Source organism: Anomalospiza imberbis, chromosome 5 (genome assembly GCF_031753505.1).
Source record: "Anomalospiza imberbis isolate Cuckoo-Finch-1a 21T00152 chromosome 5, ASM3175350v1, whole genome shotgun sequence".
NCBI classification, from domain to species: domain Eukaryota; kingdom Metazoa; phylum Chordata; class Aves; order Passeriformes; family Viduidae; genus Anomalospiza; species Anomalospiza imberbis.
Genome location: NC_089685.1, coordinates 40881152 through 40900144, shown reverse-complemented (window position 1 = coordinate 40900144; position 18993 = coordinate 40881152). Strand labels below are relative to the sequence as shown.

The 18993-nt window shown below is 37.5% G+C and overlaps 1 protein-coding gene across 2 annotated transcripts in view; it reads left to right on the top strand.

Annotated features, from left to right (window-relative positions):
• MGAT4C (MGAT4 family member C) overlaps positions 1-12142 on the top strand; it is a 325047-nt gene extending 312905 nt beyond the window's left edge. For both annotated transcript variants that reach the window (XM_068190335.1, XM_068190336.1), the window contains 3 exons: positions 1329-1482; positions 5701-5848; positions 7653-12142. In XM_068190335.1, the coding sequence (XP_068046436.1) occupies positions 1342-1482; positions 5701-5848; positions 7653-8809 (1446 nt within the window). In that variant the 5' untranslated portion in view covers positions 1329-1341 and the 3' untranslated portion in view covers positions 8810-12142. The remainder of the gene's footprint in view (positions 1-1328; positions 1483-5700; positions 5849-7652) is intronic.
• The last annotated feature ends 6851 nt before the right edge of the window (positions 12143-18993 follow it).

Genomic DNA, 18993 nt, shown 5'->3' with positions numbered 1-18993 from the left:
CCTGGTTCTCTAGAGTCTAATGGATTCATATTTTATATTGTTAAATGTGTTTATTCAGTTTGGCAAAACAAAAATACATTGGAATTTGTGCTTGGTAGGTTCTTTGTTATTAGGACAGAAAATTTTGCATGTGACATGGCAAATCATTTATGGAACTCCTAATAGGTCTTATTTTGTATCAGTGTAGACGTTCAACACTTTCAAAAATTAAGGCATTTGAGTGCAGGGTTTAGCTGTTGCATGTGTAGTGTTTTTTACAGCTTCACACAGGCTAGCTTTAAATTCTTCATTTGTATTTAACGTCGATACATTAAATTCAATTGAAAAACCATGAATTGCTGTGGAAAATAAAATATGAGTAAGAACATAATACATAAATAATAAGTTCATTGTCTGCTGTTTTGCTAATAATCCCTCAGAGTTTGGGCAGTGAGAGCTTTAATTTAGGGCCAAATCTTTTTCAAACACATACAGTCGTACACAAGTTAGTGCTTACAATTTGGTGGACAAGAACAGTGTTCTTCTTGTTTTCCAGAGTAAAATGACTAAAATGAATATGCAACATTATGATATGACTAGACAGTCCTCTTTCTTGATCTTGACCAGCAATACTGAGGGGCTTCATGATGTCTATGTCACCCTTATTTGATCTATCCAATTGGGTTGGTAAGGATTTCCCAATACTCTGCTTAGATGTGTCTGGTCTAAGGTAGACACCCACCTTTCTTCTGAAGACGGAAATAATACCTCCACTTAGCCTTGGGCCTCTGCACTAGGATGGAAAAACTCTAAGGGCTGTTATACAGTGCTAGTGCTTTTTCACTTCAGAGAAGGTACCTTATTGGAGCCTGAAAGCTATGGTGGACAGAATTCTTCTATTGGTAACAACACTAAGTAACACAATAATTTCTTCCTTGCCTGTTGACCTGGCCTGTCGTTGAGAGGAGACACAAATATGTGGGGGAGCAATGCAGAGCATCATCTCTAGCCACCAAGTTGGGATTTGAAAGTTAAGCATAGCAAATTAAACTGCTGATGCACCCCTGCCACAGTGACATCCATCACAAGCCCACTTTAAAATGGGTATGACAGTGAAAAAACACGTATGTTTTTTTCTTTACTGACACCAAAAAAAAGAAAAGGAAGCTTAGTTTATAGCTAAAATTGTATATTAAACCTGAAGATGACAATGATTAAGTGAAATTAATTCTGCCTGAAAGTGCAGTCTATGTATGTTTTAAGGGATTTGATAACATCTGAAGGTAAGTTTAGCTGTTGTCATGCTTATCAGGTGGAGCATTCTTGTAATACTGTGGTTTTATTCATAGGTGACACTACCGTATGCAGTTCTTCACGAGACACAACTTGAAATATTTTGATAAAATGAGATGCTTGCGGAAACGATCAGCAGCGTCGTTCTTAGGAATCCTTGTTGTTTGCTTGCTGTTCATGAACTTGTACATTGAGGATAGTTATGTTTTGGTAAGTCATGAAGAAGTGATCCTGGAACAACAAAACAGTAAAACACCCCTAGTAAAATGGTAAATTGTTGAGGATAAATAACATCTGAACTATTTGGGTGAGCTGGGAGCTTGTTTTTTAGTATACACTGCAAATCTCACCTCTGAATAGCATGCATTAAATGCTATTATAGAAATAAAATTATAAAAGAAAATTTATACCCATTCTATCTACTTTAAGCTCCTTGCATAAATAATTTCATTTTAGTGAGTTTATTTTGTGTTTTTCCTACTTTTTGTAACTCAGATTTTATTCTGATGGGTTCAATGCTACAGCATTAAAAATTAGACAAATGAAACCTAATGTAAGTTTATGATTTTGAAAAAAAATTGTGGAAATATTTAAGGTAGGAATTTCAACAAATAAGCTATTGACAACATAGCATAACTCTACAGTTTATATGTAACCTAGAGGTGTTTTAGTGCTGAATGCCAAGTGAGCCCTGGAGACTCGATTAATGGATTGAATTTCCAGTTCTTAGGAGATTGGACTGGGCCCAGGAAAAAACCATAATGGTTGAAAACTGAATCTTGCAAATAGTGAAATGACTAAACAGAATTTGTTATATTGTGATATGACTAGATAGTGCTGTCTTTATCTTGAATTGAAAGGGGACAGTGTGGATTTTCCAATATTTTGAATGGTGAATTCTGATCTCATTTGCATCTGAAAAGAAACATAATAGAATGTCAAAAAGTGTAATACACAAATAGTAAAATCCTCACATTATTTATCAGAACCATATATACAGTCACAACTATTTTAATTTAAAATATTATAATTATAAAATTACTTATAACAGTACTGTAAATATTTACAATATTAATAATATGCTAGTACCTTTTTAAGCCATTGAAATGAAAGCCCATTCTTGTAGCATGTTACTCCATTACAGACATATTTCTTTGTCTAACACAAAGGTTTTTCACTTTTTTATTTATTTAACTTTTCTTGGTTATGATTAAATTTGACCTGGCTTATCAGTTTTTTTTCCTAGCGGCATTTTCCCTAATGTTTCTTCTCTGTTCACTAATTGCTTCAAAGTCCCCCAGATGTTTCTGAAAGTGCTTTTATTATCACTGCTAATGGTGTTCCTCTTGGCTTATTTTTGTAATATTTTCCTGTCCTATTTTCCAGCTCCCCAGATGGCTCCATGTCTTATTCTCAATTTCTCTTTCCCTGTTCCCCCCCCCCACCTTTTATAAATTCACTCTCTTTCACTGCTTCTCTCATCACAGTTCTGGCATGTTTGCATTCATGCAGCTCTCAGCCAAGTGTCTTGCCAAGTCTCCTGAGAGTTCTTCCTGGTCTCTTGATACCTTTATGGCCCATCAAGTATTTTTCAAGTGTGTTAGGATGTTGATTTTTCAGCTTATTTATTTAGGTTTATTCTCAAACTTCCTGACCCTGTCTGACAGCTCCAAACACACCATGTCTGGTGTGTTTTCTCTGCTGGGGTAAAAGATGAGCAATTTCACTGTTTGTGGTGAAGAGAAATATACTTGGGAAAAGCTTTTGAGCACAGCAGGCTAGCCAGTTTCCCTCAGGGAATAAAAATCTGAAAGTCCTCAGAGCCCCAAAAGCTCTCTGAATAGCAGCCAGTCTTCTGCTGGACTAAGGTAACTGGTAGAGGGAAGACAACTGACCTGGAGTTCCTCCTCCCAGTGTCAAGCATCAGGCTGTGTGGTGCTGGTGTCTCTGGCACCAGATGTAACACAAGTGGTCTTTTTCAAAAAATTAGAGTATTAAAATGATATACATTTTGGTAAACCTTAAGAAGGGAGAAAAGAAACTTTCTGGTCTTGCTCAAAGGGTCTCACATACTCAGAGAATCCCTTCACTGTTTTCTACAGGGCATTTGCTGCAGAAATGGAAAGTAAGGGCCCATGTGGCAAAATAACTGAAGTATATTGGGTGGAGAATATGCAGTTATGCAGTGCTGATACATGTGTATTAGAAAAGTAGTTTAAGGTGCTTCATCTGCAATGTATGAACTGCATTTGATCAAGCATTTTGAAGACATACTAAGCTAAAATATTCCAGATATCACAAAATACACAAGGGGGTCTTTTACCTATTCAGAGTTGTAAGTGGATTGTAAGTGAAGCATGTGTTCTGCACTCTCCTATGAATACTAATCACTATTTTGGGCACTATGCAAAGAATTACACTATTGTAGTTGACACAGCATCCTTAGCAGAGCAAGGTATCTTCATAAAAGGTGGAAAACCGTGGCACTTCATCCTATGGCACCCACATGAAAAACCCAGACAAACACTGGAATGCAAGTTAGAGGTTAGTTAACAGATGAAAGCCAAAACCATTCTAGAAAAAACTAGAGAAGAAAACCAAGGAGAGTTAATCAAGCTCCTCAACTTCACTGACCTCTACATAGTCAGAGATAGAAGAAACATATTTTAATCTTTCGAAAAAATCCAGATTTCAGTTATGCCCATCATTCAACAAAAGAATGAAAGTGCAGCTATTAAAAAGAAATGTTAGCCACAAAAGGCATTTATTAAAGAGGGGGGGAAAAGGAAAATTTTTGTGGTCAGTTCAGATATTTTGCTTGTTAAAATCAAAACATTTTCTTCTGACATTGTCTATTTCAAAATATTTTATGTAGCAAAACCTCAGCAGAATAAGTTTCCATTCCAAGACCTTATGAAACAAGGAATTTTGGTGCTCCATTCTGGAACCCATGACACAATGTTCTGTTTGCTTCTCAGATATTAAAGAAAGGGTTTTGAAAAATGAAAGTTTTTGGACCAGCCTTTTTTCTTTTCCACCTGACATTTTTTCATGGAAAATCTCCTGAAGTTTTGGTGTTTTTTCTTTCTAGATCATTAAGTTACATTTTAATCCTGAACCTGATCATCAAACTTCCCCTCATAATTTATGAGCAAATGTAAAGTGGCACATAAGCACTTGAGAGAAATTACTCAAGAGACACTGAATATCAAGAGAGCATAACAGTGCAGGTAGATGCCCCTGGATGTCTGCCAAATATCTTTACTAAGCCCAGAAGTGGATTATTTACTACTTCTATGCAAGAAAAACAATGAACTATAAAGGAATGTAAGATCAGTCTACAGAAAGATTTATTTATGCTATAAAATATGGCTTTGACTCATTTTTTAATATTTATGCCATTAAATATGAGCACTGTTTACTGTTTCTGTGGTTGTTTCTGTTAGCAGCAGTACTATTACTGCACAATGCTCCCATTTAATGACAGATCCTGAAGTTTATGTGCATAGCATATTGCATACATCAGAAAAAACAAACTCATTCATACATGTGCCTGTCATCAGACAAAAATCAAACCAGATAAATTAAATAAGCATTCCTACTTTTAAATTCAGTCTTCATGACCTGTTAGATATTCTCCCTTTTCTTAAGGACTGAAGAACAGATTTTCCCTGAGGCCCAAGTGACCTTATGGGTAGGGCACTACTGATGAAGCCGCTCTTTCCCTTCTGCGCCTTTACTATGACTAGGGAAGCCTCTTGGAAGAAAAGGGCTGAAGAAAGAGGAAGGAAGGGAGGTGTGGTGATAAATGTACCTTTTGACTATGCCATCAAAAAGTGTTCTCCAAATTCAGAGAAACTTTTACTGTCTGCATGATCACATGCATTTCTTCTTAACACAAACCTGAGTTAAAGCTTCTCAGAAAAATGTCAAAACGAGCCCAGTGCCAGGATCTAGATTTGTCTTTCCTTTGAAGCAATTTTGGTAGATTTTTTAACCACTCGAAACAATTTTTTTTAATCTTCTGTGTTTCTACATCTATGAAAATTATCTTATCTGTTGCTAAGTGATATTTTCTTATCCCTCTTTTGAATACCACAGCATTTTTTGGCCAATAATTTAATTTTTGCTACCTTTCCAGAATTTTATTCAAAGTATTTTTTTTCTTTTCCTTTTACTATAATATGAAGGTTTATGGTAGATTTTCTGTAGCAAAAATGTATGATATTCAGTAATGCTTGTTGGTTTGGGGGTTTTTGTTTGTTTCTGTTTTAAATGAGGTGACATATACATGCTTTCATGAAAGCTGAAATTGAAAAATGTTATTCTTGGAAACCTGCCTCTCCATGTTTCCTCTCTAACTGGCGTTCACAAATGTGTTTCTCTCTCTCTCTCCCTTTTTTGTTATTTTTGTTTTCCCACTAATAGGAAGGGGACAAGCAATTAATCAGAGAAACAGCCACGCACCAGCTCAACTCAGAGCGTTATGTTCACAGTTTTAAAGATTTGTCTAATTTCTCAGGATCTATAAATATTTCCTATCGCTACCTAGCTGGCACACCTTTGCCAAGGAAAAGTAAGTAACTGCAATTTGAATATTGCAAAATGAGGTAAATTAAAAAGGTGTGAAATCCATATAGTCCCTGTGGTATTTCTATGCAAGAGGGGCTGATTAAAGCAGTAATAGTCTCAAGAGTGGCCATTCTTCAGTGGCCTCTAATCCAGACCTAGCAGTAATTGCCCCACAGCCTGATTATCTTCTGACCAACTGCCTGACTTGTAGATGTCCTGCAGGCAGCCCCTGGATGGTCTGTAGGAGCATAATTCCATGGATCTCCTCCCAGGAAAAGGGAAGATGATTTAGAAAGCAGAAGCATGGCACATGCTGGTGGTGTTCTGCAACCACCCTCTGAGACCGTACTGTCAATCTCTGTATAAGGGGTAAATCCAACCTTAAGTATGCTTGGCATCACATGGATGCACACATCAGGTCCACTATTCTGCCAGCCCAGCAGCTGCAAATGGACCTCCTTGCTCTTTTAGCTGTGCTAAAAAGGGAGCTGCATTGTGCTATTATTAGGAGAGTAAAGGAGGATTCTTCTCCCAGCCATATGCAGATGGACTATTCAGTTATTCTTACTTCACACATGGTTCAAGACTTTCCTCTAAAAGTGAAATATGGCCATACCTAGACTTTAGGCAGGTGTCCCTTGGGTTCCAAATCAACCATTTCGCATACATAAACAAGGATCTGAAGTCCAAGCACAGAAGGGAAAATAAAATAATATGTGAATTGTAGAAAGCTATAAAGTCTGTTCAAATTAGATTTGAAAAATTTGGGGCTCTGTATGCAGTGTAAATGACTTCTGGGGGTTGTACTTCACTGTACCACTTCATTTTGAGCAGACTTAAGCCTTAAGGGGAAACCCTGAATCACTATGAGAACAGACTTTCACAAATGACTATATTTTAAGAAAGTTGGGGTAGGTTCAACTTAAGTACACCCTGTCAATTACAAAGTCTTACCATTTTTTACATCAGTAGTTAGAAAAATATAAATATATTAGCAAATATCTGAAAAAAATCCTAATTTGGAATGCTGGTAAATATGCAATGGCAGTGAATACAAAACAGCAGAAATTAAAATTCTTGTTTTATAAGATATATCTCTGTCTAGAGAGAATGTAACAGCATTAAAAATTATTTGTACAAGAAAGGAGAGAAGTTGTTTTCTACTTTAGAACAATGTCTAAATTGCAGGGTGTTCCCTGTAAAATGTTTCCTGTGAGTGTTCCCTCATCAGGACTTGATGAGTTCTGAAAAAGTGTTAGAAGAAAAACTACTAGCAAGGAAAAACTAGACAAATTCACCTAAAAATTAACACACTAGAAATCATTATCCATGCAAAATTCATAAAACTGTAAAGTTATGCATAGATGTAACTAGACTTGTATAGGTCTTAAAATTATATAAGTGCTGCATTTGGTAGTTCCTTGCTTTCAAAATATGGCGTGAATAATCCCCTCATAATCCCCTTTCTTTTGGCAGATTTACAGCCTTATCATTGTATATGTGGTTTTGTCTACAAGGCATATATGTACACACTGCTTTGGTATTTGTCCCCATGCACTACTCCTGGCAGTGAACAAGTGAATGTTTAACACAATAGTCTCCATATGTCTATTTGCTTGCAATATCATACCTCTTAATGAAAAGGCAATAAAGGTCCTTTGTTGCATGCAGCTTCACATACCAAATTTCTCAGTCTTTGCCATTCACGAGGTTTATTTTATATGAACACAGCTCTGGATAATATCTTTGTGATAAAATTGCTTCCAATATCAGATACTCAGCTCTTGTTTGAATTGTCTTTTGTACAGGGTATCTTACAATTGGACTATCCTCCGTAAAACGAAAAAAGGGAAACTACTTGCTTGAGACCATCAAGTCTATCTTTGAACAGTCAAGCTATGAGGAACTCAAAGAAATTGCAGTGGTAGTACAACTGGCAGATTTTGACTCCGCCTGGTGTGAAGGGATGGTCCAGGATATTTCACAGAAATTTGCACATCACATAATTGCGGGCAGATTAATAGTTATTCACGTCCCTGAGGATTACTATCCTGTACTGGATGGCCTTAAAAGAAATTACAATGACCCCGAGGACCGTGTGAAGTTTCGATCAAAACAAAATGTAGATTATGCTTTCCTTCTAAACTTTTGTGCTAATCTTTCTGACTATTATGTGATGCTGGAAGATGACGTTCGCTGCTCCAAGAATTTTTTGACTGCTGTTAAGAAAGTAATTACCTCACGAGAAGGATCCTACTGGGTGACGTTGGAATTCTCCAAGCTGGGGTACATTGGAAAGCTTTACCATTCCCATGACCTACCACGCCTGGCCCATTTTCTATTGATGTTTTACCAAGAAATGCCTTGCGATTGGTTGCTCATCCACTTTCGTGGGCTGTTAGCTCAAAAGGAAGTAATACGTTTTAAGCCATCTCTCTTCCAGCACATGGGATACTACTCGTCTTACAAAGGAGCTGAAAATAAGTTAAAGGATGATGATTTTGAAGAGGAATCCTTTGATATCCCTGACAACCCACCTGCAAACTTGCACACCAATATGAATGTATTTGAAAACTATGAGGCAAGCAAGGCTTACAGCAGCATTGATGAGTACTTCTGGGGCAAAGCCCCCTCCACTGGAGACTTCTATGGGATTGTATTTGAAAAGCCCATTAAAATCAGTAAAATTAAAGTTGTTACTGGAACTGAAGATCGGCAAAATGACATTTTACATCATGGGGCCCTAGAAGTAGGTGAAAAGATTGTAGGTAGCAAAAAAGGAAGAAAATGTACGACTTACTTGAGACTGGGAGAGTTCAAAAATGGGAATTTTGAAATAACAGATGTAGAGCACAAAGTTCTGTTTGATATTAACTGCATGAGAATACTTGTTACTAAAAGTCAAAAAGAATGGCTGATCATTAAGAGCATTAGCGTCTGGACTTCTCAAACACCAAATCAATAAAGCAAGGCCACCTGAGAAGGTACAGAGTACATACAATCAACTGGGTCACAACTGGTGCCACTCCCCAGAAAAACAGACACTTCAGCTCTTCACTAGAGACACAGAATATCTGGGGAAATCACAAAACAAGTAAAGCAATTTATTTTTTACCAGTTTGGTCAGGCAATAGACAAACGTTTATTTGTTGAAAATTTTGAATTTTGTAGCAAACAAAAGGTTCTCAAACCACTCGTGAGATCTTTAAACCCTTTTTTTACTATTATTTCTCTGTAAGAGAGATCGTGTGGACTGTACAGAACAAAAGAAATCCATCTTATAACTGCCAAAAGGTTTAAATCTATGACCATTATGTTATGAAAAGAAATTGGATTGCACCTTATGCACATAAAAATTTAAAATCTTATGGTAGTATGCGTTTGTACTGTAGTTGGTAATGTGTTTCTTTTCCAGGCAGTTGTGACAAGGAGATCTGTCCTGAAACTGGCAGTTTACTTCTGAGCACTGTAAGAAAATAATGTGGCTAGTCATTGCAACTTCTTGTCAAAAGAGAATGTATAAAGTTATAAATCTGACATGACAATTATGTAAAAAATAGATAATTGCATCTGGTTTTCTGTCTCAACAAATATCCTTTATTCTTTTTCCTGGCTCCTTTCACTGAAATGAGCACTACTTGGATTCTACATTACCTAAGGGACCAATTTATTTTCCTTACTTGTTCAAATTGCCTCACACCAAGCCAGCCTTCTACTTGAGTACCACTGTCAGTATCAAACCCAGGTACCTCAAGAGCAGCATTGCTCTCTTAGAGAGGCATCTTAACAGATCTCAGCTTCAGCATTTTTTGTTCCTTCATAACATGGAGAACTCCCCCTGAGAAATTTGCAAATAGCTGAATACTACAGCATGGTTTCCAAGGATTGTCATACCTTCCATATCTACCTGTCCAGTTCATGCATGATACAAATGAAAATGTACTGGGTTAATCAGTTGGGCGTGAATGTAATTGCCAGTCTGTCCTGGATGATCTGCAGTCAGTCAAAGAGACACAAAATGAAGAATCCTAATACAATGAGAAATTAATAAGTGTCTTAATTATGGAGGTTTTGGGTGGGTTTTTTTTTTTTTTTGTTTTTGTTTTTTTTCTAATTCTGATTGTATTAATATTGTAGACATCTTCCCATTGCCTCTGGTTATTTCCTATAAGCATATTTTGCCTGACTTTAGACAACAAGCAGAAAAGTTCCTCCAGTCCATATGAGTTCAGTGTTAGCTCTGGGCTTCTAGTGCATCACACAGGGAAGCTGTATAGCATATGATTTACACTATATGCATAGATTTAGATTAAGAGAATCTATGGGTTTTTTTCCTCGAAGAAATTCCCTAGATTGTGTCAGTAGACACAATAAGAAATACATGAGTAGCAAGTGTGACAGAGATGAACATTTTATTTTCAATCTCATGAATACTGTGCTTATCATCTGATTGCATTTAGGGAGCTTAGTTAAACCTGGAAGGCAAGAATTAAATTTCAAAAATGCTTGCACTGACAAAGACTGAACTAGCGTTCATACAAGCCTAACATGGCTATTTCAGAAGGATAAATTATTTTTAAAATCGACACAAAACATCAATGCAATTGATTTTCCTGGTTCATAAATCTGGATAAATTCGAGTCCAGCTTTGGCAAAACACCCAATACAGAGGTAAGGTATGTTGTCAAATAAATCTTCTGTTATATGCTTCTACCTAATTCAGAAAAACATATTTTTTTCAAAGAAAGTCTTTGCTTCTTTGTTCCTTAATATACACCTAAATCTCTGTTTTTTTTGCATACATATCTTCAATAAAATAATTTAAAAGTGTCATGCATATTCAACTTGAAAAGGAAAATTGAAGCTCTCTTTAAAAAAAAGAAAAAAGCAAATACATGCTAATCTTAAATTATTATAAATGCTTATGAAGGACTTGCTTTTTAATATTGATATTCCACTTTTCAAAAACATTTAGCTGGTAATTAGTTATTGGTCAATCCTCTTTTTTTTAATAAGCTGTCAGTCTTCTATTTTTTCTTTTATAGAATCACAGAATGATGTGGGTATAAAAGGACCATAAAATCATCTAGTTCAAACACCCCTGCTATGGACAGAGGTTTCTTCCACTGGATCAGATTGTACAAAGCCACATCCAGACCAGTATTGAACACCTTCAGGAATGGGGCATTTACAACTCCTCTGAGCAACTTTTTCCAGTGCCTTGTTGTCACCACAGTAAAGCATTTCTTCCCAAAATCTATTCTAAACCTACTTTTAGCTTCAAGCCATTTCCCCTTATCCTGCCACTACATGCCCTGGTAAAAAGCCCTTTTCCATCTCTCTTTAGGTGCTATAAGGTCTCCACGGAGCCTTCTGTTCTGCAGATGAACAACCCCAACTCTAAACCTTTACTCATAGCGGAACTGCTCCAGCCCTCCAATCATTTTTGTAGCTCTCCTCTGAATCCACTTGATCATTAATTTGTAATTCATTAATTTTCCTTGATCTCTATTAGGGCCAAAACAAACATTACTAAGTTAAGCAGGAACCTTTATTTTTATTCAGAAATGCAATGTGTCTGAAGCAATTTTCTAAATTAGTATTGAAAATACACTCAATCTCAAGATTTCCAATACTCTTGTAATCAAAACCATTGACAATGTCAATGGCTAGTAGAAATTAAATGCTCTCAACATAAGCCTAAGCAATCTAAATGTTTTTTTTTTTTATTACAAGCTGAACAAAACTGTTTTCCTTTTCAAAAGAACACTAGTACTGGATCACATCTTTGGCACAATGGCTTAGCAGCAAGATCTCTCATCTGATAGTTGCCAGTCTTAAGAGATCAAACCCACAAATGTCCTCAGAGAAAGCTTTCCTTGGCTGTGAATACTGGTAAGTGCTAAGAATGAGAGGCATGCACGATTCTTACTGTTGAATTTGACCTGACTTTGAAGAAATAATTAACAATACATTTATTCCAGGAGATTCTACAATTCAGTTATGAAAGCTAATGTTTTAAGCACTCACTGTAGGGCATCCAGCTTCTCCTTCACTGAACACATATTTTATCCATCACATTCACACAAAAAAGGTTACCAAGTTCTGGAAGAAAAAAAAAAAAAGAAAAAAGAAGCCATAAAATTGATGATAATTGGTTTTCAGGCAGATTTCAAAAAGATATATTTGAAGACATGATTTTTATTTGTGTGCTAGGAAAAGTGATTGCCTTCTGCAAGAAAAATATTTAATCAGAGATTTATACCTTCACTAATGCTTTGCAAAGCTTGAGTTTTCTTTTTTTCCCCCCACTAATTATCAGTATTACAAAGCTTTGTTCTTTGTGTATACAGTTGATTCTGTTAGAGTATGTTGCCTGGCTTCATTTGTGGACTGAACATCAATATTTTCATACCAAAATGAATCACAGAATAAGCTGTGTTGGAAGAGACCCAAAAGGATCACCTTGTCCAGCCCCTAACCCTGCATAGGATACCCCAAGGATCACACCCTGTGCCTGAAAGCATTGTCCAAATGCTACTTGAACTCTGTCAGGCTTGGTGCTGTGACCACTTCCCTGGGGAGCCTGCTTCAGTGTCCAACCACCCGTTGGGGGAAGAAGCTTTCCTGATGTCCAACCTAAACCTTTCCAGACACAATTTTAGGCCATTCCCTCCTGTTCTGTCACTGATCACCACAGAGAAGAGATCAGTGCCTGCCCCTCCTATTCCTCTCTACAAGGAAGTTCTACACAGCAGTGAGGTGCCCCCTAAGTCTCCTCTTCTCCAGGCTGAACAGGCCAGATGACCTCAGCTACTCCTCATATGGCTTCTCTTCAAGGCCCTTCACCAGCTTTGCTGCCCTCCTTTTTATGCTCTCTAAGGGCTTAATATCTCTTTTATATTGTGGCACCCAAAACTGTCCCCAACATTCAAGGTGAGGCTGCCTCAGTGCAGAGCAGAGTGGGACAGTCCTCTCCCTTGCTTGGCTGATGATGTTTTCCCTGATGCCCCCCAGGATATGGTTGCCCCTCCTGGCTGCCAGGGCACTGCTGACTCATGTTCAACTTGCCCTCAACCATAACTCCCAGGTCCCTTTCCACAGCTCTGCTTTCCACCATCTGATTCACCAGTCTGTCCATACATCCAGGGTTGCCCCTTCCCAGGTGCAGAATCCTGCACTTGCCCTTATTGAACTTATGATTGTCATTGCCCACCTCTCTAACTTTTGAGGTCTCTCTGTAGGGCCTTTCTGGGAGTCGACAGATCCTCCCAGTTTTGTACCATCTGCAAACTCACTTAGTATCCCTTCCAGCCCTGCATTTTGAGTCATTTCTGAAGATGTTGAAGAACACAAGGTCAAGAATGGAGCCCTGTGGAACCCCACTAATGACAGGACCCCAGTCTAATGTCACCCCTTTCACTATAACTCTTTGTGCCTGACCTGTGAGCCAGTTGCTATCCCATCACATTGTGTGTTTATCCAGCTGTGTGTTGGATATTTTTTCCAGAAGGATCCTGTGAGAGACACTATCAAAAACTTTGCTGAAATCCAAAAAGATCACATCAACCAACTTCCCTTGATCAGCTAGGTGGGTTACCTTGTCATAAAGGGAAATCAGGTTTATTAAGCTGGACTTTCCTCTCATGAAGCTGTACTGGCTGTGTCCAATGACTGAGTTGTCTTTCAGGTGTTTTTCATCTGAATAATCATCATAACATTACAAGGCACTGAAGTGAGACTGAGACCTTCCACAAATACTGAAAATATTGCACTGTGGTCTGGACAGTGATTCATCTTCTGAACTTACCTACATATATTGTTCCTACTAACACCTTTTGGGATTGCTGATTGTATAGCACAGGGAATTCTTGGGAAGTAAAATATTATTCACTTCAAATTAAAAGAAGAAATGAGCCCTTACTGCAGAATAAATAAACCCAGGGCAAGACAATTTTCAGGACAACCAATTTTAGAATATTTAAGATAACTACTATGATAAGGGTAATTCACTAAAGTTCTATACAAATGTGTTATTTTTTATATCAATCTTCTAACATGGTGCTCTGTTTTACTGTCTGCTCAGTATTCTCCTATGTAAGACACTAATGTTTTTGCTTTTATAAAAGGACGTTGGAAACTTGTTCATTATTGAATTATTAGAAGTTAAATAAAGAGCAAACTATGACACCTTAGAGAAGATTTCATTCTGGAAACTTATTAAAGTAACAAATCCAATATCTAACTGTTTTAATAACTGCAGATGACATCAGTTTCATTGTGAAGCATTTCAGAAAAACTGATGGAAATGATAGCTCTTACTTCTCTCTGGTTAAATTTGCAGTTCTGTTAGACTACATTTAAATAAGTATTAAATTATGAATTGTAATGCAGATCATGTGTCATGAGCTCCAGCACTGTCATACCCTCAAATGGTAAAGTATAATATTTTCTAAAAACAAGTGGAAAATACAGATGTATCATAATGAAAATAGATGATTTTTATGTCATATGCTATATACAAAGACTAATTGGAGCTTCTCCACCACTCCATCACCTTTTCAGATAAAGTAAAATAAGGGGATTAATGTTTGTTTTTCAATCCTTAGTCCTTGGAGACAAAAATTATTAAATATCCCTTTAATCAAAACGGTGTTGATCTATATATCACAGAAAATTGAAACGGTGATTTTGCAAAATAATTATATATATACACATACAGAAATATTTGTCTTATTGTCTTCATTTTAGTTTTAGCCACCCTGGAAGACTGAAATGAAGATATTCTCCATATAGGTGTATTTTGGTATCTTCAGATGGCATTTTCCAATATCTTGCCTCTTTTACTAGTTTTGCCACAGCAAATACATACTGTGTCACCTAGGTATGCATGCCCTTTGGCAGAACAGTCAGTCATATAAAGCAAGGCTATAATGCTGTTTTTGCTGTAAAAGAAGGGAAATGGTACCAGGTCCAGTCATCCCATTGTGCAACACTTGTCTAAGATCTAATTTCTTCTACTTGAAAGGATTTCCTTCACAATGATGGGAGGCCATGCAAGAGATTTGTTCTGCACATTAATCTCCTAGATAATTCGAGATACCAATCTATTTTTGTATGAGTACATATAATACAGATAAACTAGATAAAACTATGTGATTCAAAGTAACTTTTACAGATAATTTCCTATCAACAACACCATTCTTCCCAGAAAGGATGTTCAATGTCTTCCTCATAAATGCTATCTAGCAATGAGAATAAATTTTTGAGCTTCAAGAAAAGGAATATGTATCTCCACCTCAATCCAAAGAATTATTTATTGCATGTTAGTTTAACAATGAAATTAAATACAGAGAAAGATTACTTTCAATACCATAACCATAATAGTAGTTTGCTGTTAAATTGCCATAAAATTGAATTGGCAGCTAGGCAGATATTAGACTATTTTTCAGACACATTTCTAGATGTTTTTTAACTGTCATGCTACCTACTACTGTTCTCAAATAAAATTCCACTTTGCTCTGATAGTTATTCTTAAAATTCCATGTAGAACTTGAAAGTACTTTAAGTAGGATTATATTTTTGATTAAACCCTTTGTCAGCCCTTTGCTAGGCTTACCTAAGAATTTCACATTTAACAAGTAAAGCTGAACTGTTGCATCCCAGGTTTGGGTTCACATTATGGGTTTTTTCTTTGTTAGTTTTCCAGTTCTCTGTACCCTCGTGCATCCCCCGAGTTTTCCCCTACTCCTGTGTTTTCCGTGCCTGTCTCCCCGTTCTCGTGGTCCCACTCACCCCAAAGTCTCGTGTCCACCCCTGCCATGTTCCCATTGGTCGCTGTAGTACACGTCATCACCGCGATGTCTGTACCCATTGGGTGGGAGGGCTCCCTGTCCGCCCTGTCCCTTCCCTATATCACCCCACTCCTCGGCATGCTCGAGGCCATTTGCGTCCGTGCGAAGCTGGGAGCGGCTGCAGCTTTTCCATCTCGCAGCTCTCGCAGCCAATAAAGCATCCAGCCGCCACACGGACGGATTTGGACAAATTCCCTGCCTCTTTGTTTCTTCCCTCGTGCCGACGGCAAAGCGCGGCCAACAGCCCACCCCGGAGCGCGACAGCAAAAGCGCCCGGAAACTGCGGCGAGCCCCGGCCCCGACGAAAAGCTGAGAAGCCCAAGCCGGGCATTCGGGAGCTGATCGGGGCAGACAAAGTAAAGAGCAGCCGCGCTGATGTTCATTTCCTCTGTTCAGACAGATAAATACCTGCCTTCCTTCTTTATTGCTATTTACCCATTGATGTTGGTTCTACTTTTACCAGACTGAAGTTTGGAGCAAAAATTTAAAGTATTCTCACTTTTTTTTTCTTTAGTATATCATGCACCACTATGAGCAGAGATCTAAAAGTGTAAGTTAAACCCTTACACCTGCCTTTGCTGCTACTGAAAAGTCTCTTGCTGTGCGCTCATGCCACCTGCGATATTTTGGTTCATTTGCAACTTCAGAATCTATTCTACTTTCATGTTCCATTTTCACCAGCACACACAGCCATTCCCTTCTTCTCTCTTTAATTTCAATGCTGCATAAATGAACAGCATCTTGTGTGAATATTGCCAAACCACTTTCACTTCCATTCAGGAAACTGGGATGGCTACTGCCATTTATTTCTCAGAATTACTTCCTGCTTTTGGCCATTGCTCACTACATTTAAATGCCACATCTGCTGAGAAGACAATAAGCATGCTCTAATGAGATACCCTTTTAAAAGAGACATACTAATTATTTTTCTTTTTTTGCCATGTAACTCTAAGAGTGCACTATCTGATTGTGTCAAAATTATATGCATACCGTTTTACCTCCATGGAAATCCCATAAAGCAAAAAGGCTTTGTTAATCACTCCTGCAAATGGTTCCTGGCAGCAGTCTGGCTTTGCATTTGTAAAATGAGCCAGGTTTCTCTCTTCCAAAGAGCTGAATAGAAACTTTCAAGGAAGGAGAAAATAAAAAAAAAAATCCCAAACAGGTCTTCTATCTAGAGCTTGTCTGCTGCCTTTCAAAGATACAATTTCTTCCCTATATTTCCTCTCTTCTCTCACTGAAAATTGTATATTAAAATCAACATGAGGTCCTCTTCCCAATACCTCAACTCACTCCCATCTGTACACTCATAATTTTATTTTGGAAAGGGGTAATTGTAGTTTTAGTTTATGCAGAAATTCTTAAAATTTGGGGAATAAATGACACAACACAGCCAACAAATTTTTTCAAAAGTCCATGTTCATTTTTTTAAATGGTCAAAGTGTGATATGCAATATGTTCATTCAAAGTAGAAAATATGTTTACTCAAGCATATTTGTGGTAACTGCTCCTCACATAAAAACAAACAAAGAAAAAAGTCAGGTAAGGTGTTTTAGGTAAGTAAGCGTGGCATGTGCATGCATAAGTGCATTAATAGAAATATTGCAATCCTCCACATCTACTGTCTTCTGTACCATAGACTTTAAACTTTCTGGCTTAGGAGAGAAGCCAGTATGTCAGAAGTAATTTGGATATTAACTTTTACATCATTAATTACTCTTTCTTCTGATCCTAAGCCAATTCCATAGAATATAATCTCTTGGGTTATATCACTTGCCAAGTTGTTTTTTAAACAGATGTTACTTTTCTTGAATATTGATTATAATTAATATATTTACCCTGTCCACAAACTATTGATTACATTTTTTCTTGTTTTGGTTTATCTGAAAGCTCATTTTTTTTCTGTTTTAAACTGAAGAAATATATTTGTTTTTTTCAATAGCTTTAGCACAAACATTTTAGAACAAGGGAATAGGAGTCATATATTTAATCTGGTATGAAACTGAAATCAACTGTTTTCTTAATATCATATTTGATAAAAGGCATCTAAGCCATAAAAGTATATTTAAGCATTTATCTGTTCTAAAGAAACATAGAATATCTTTGTTTCAGGACTCTGTGGTAAAAAAATTCCCATCTAAGACCATATGATTGGAAAAATCCCATTTCCCACATTTTCGAGGCATTACATTTCTTCAGCTCTGCTTCATGGTCAGATCCCAACTAGGATTTTATGCATTTAGTTAATCAACATTTATCTCATTATGATTATTAAAGATTGAACATCTATCTTACTGTCCTAAAGAAAAAATATTGTAAAATTCTGGTTAATGTTTCTCATTGTTTAGATAATTTTTTGGCTAATATGTACTTTTATTTATTTATCTTCATCGACATAGCTTTCTTGAAGAGTGAAAATGGTTGCATTTCTGCATCACCTATTTCTGCCATCACCTTCTTCACATCCCGATTTCACTACTCACTTTCGCACTGAAGACACATGCTCATGCAGTGGAAACACAAATAAATGGAAAGGCATTGTAAGTAATAGGTTTCTGGTAGAGAGGGGAGCATGAGAGAGAGTTAGAAGCTGTCTGAGCTATTTAAAGTTCACTGCAAGGAACACTAAAGAACATTTTCTTCTGCTGCCCTGCCTTTTGACTGTGACATTTCTCGTGTTTCGTGTCTCTGTGGATATGGGATCTGAAGCTCACTGCACTTAGTTGGAAATTTTCTAATAACTTTGCACTTCTTTGCTATTCCACTTCAGCTATAAATCTTTTTCCAGTAAGCCAGCTTGCTTTTGCCTTGAGCTACACCGTGCAGTGTCAATGTACCCTCTAGCTGTCTGTGTGGTTTTAAATCTGGGACAAATTACTAACCCAGCAAACATTTTTGCAGCTGTTTAAGTTAGAGAGGTCTGTGCTCCTGCTGAGGTTGGGCCATGGAGCCAAACCTGGCATGCTACATCACCTAGAGGACTGCTTGGGCATGCATTATTGCACCATAGGCCTGCACCTCGCATCCAGCCAGCCGACAGCTGGAGCGGTTTAAATCTCACCACGAGCCAGCTTTTGTGGTATTCCCCTCTCCTTGCTTTGCTTCAAGTTACAGGCCCACCAGTGCAGCCAGAAGAAGAAAAGTGCTCAGTGCAGTGTCTTTGCTAAATGTGCATCCATTAGTACTTTAGCTATTCGGAGAGGATGAGGACCTGGCGTGCCAGAGACATTGCCCCACGCTGCCCTCTGCTCTTGCCCAGTAGGCGAGAATGGGTGAGAGGAGCTGATTGCATGAA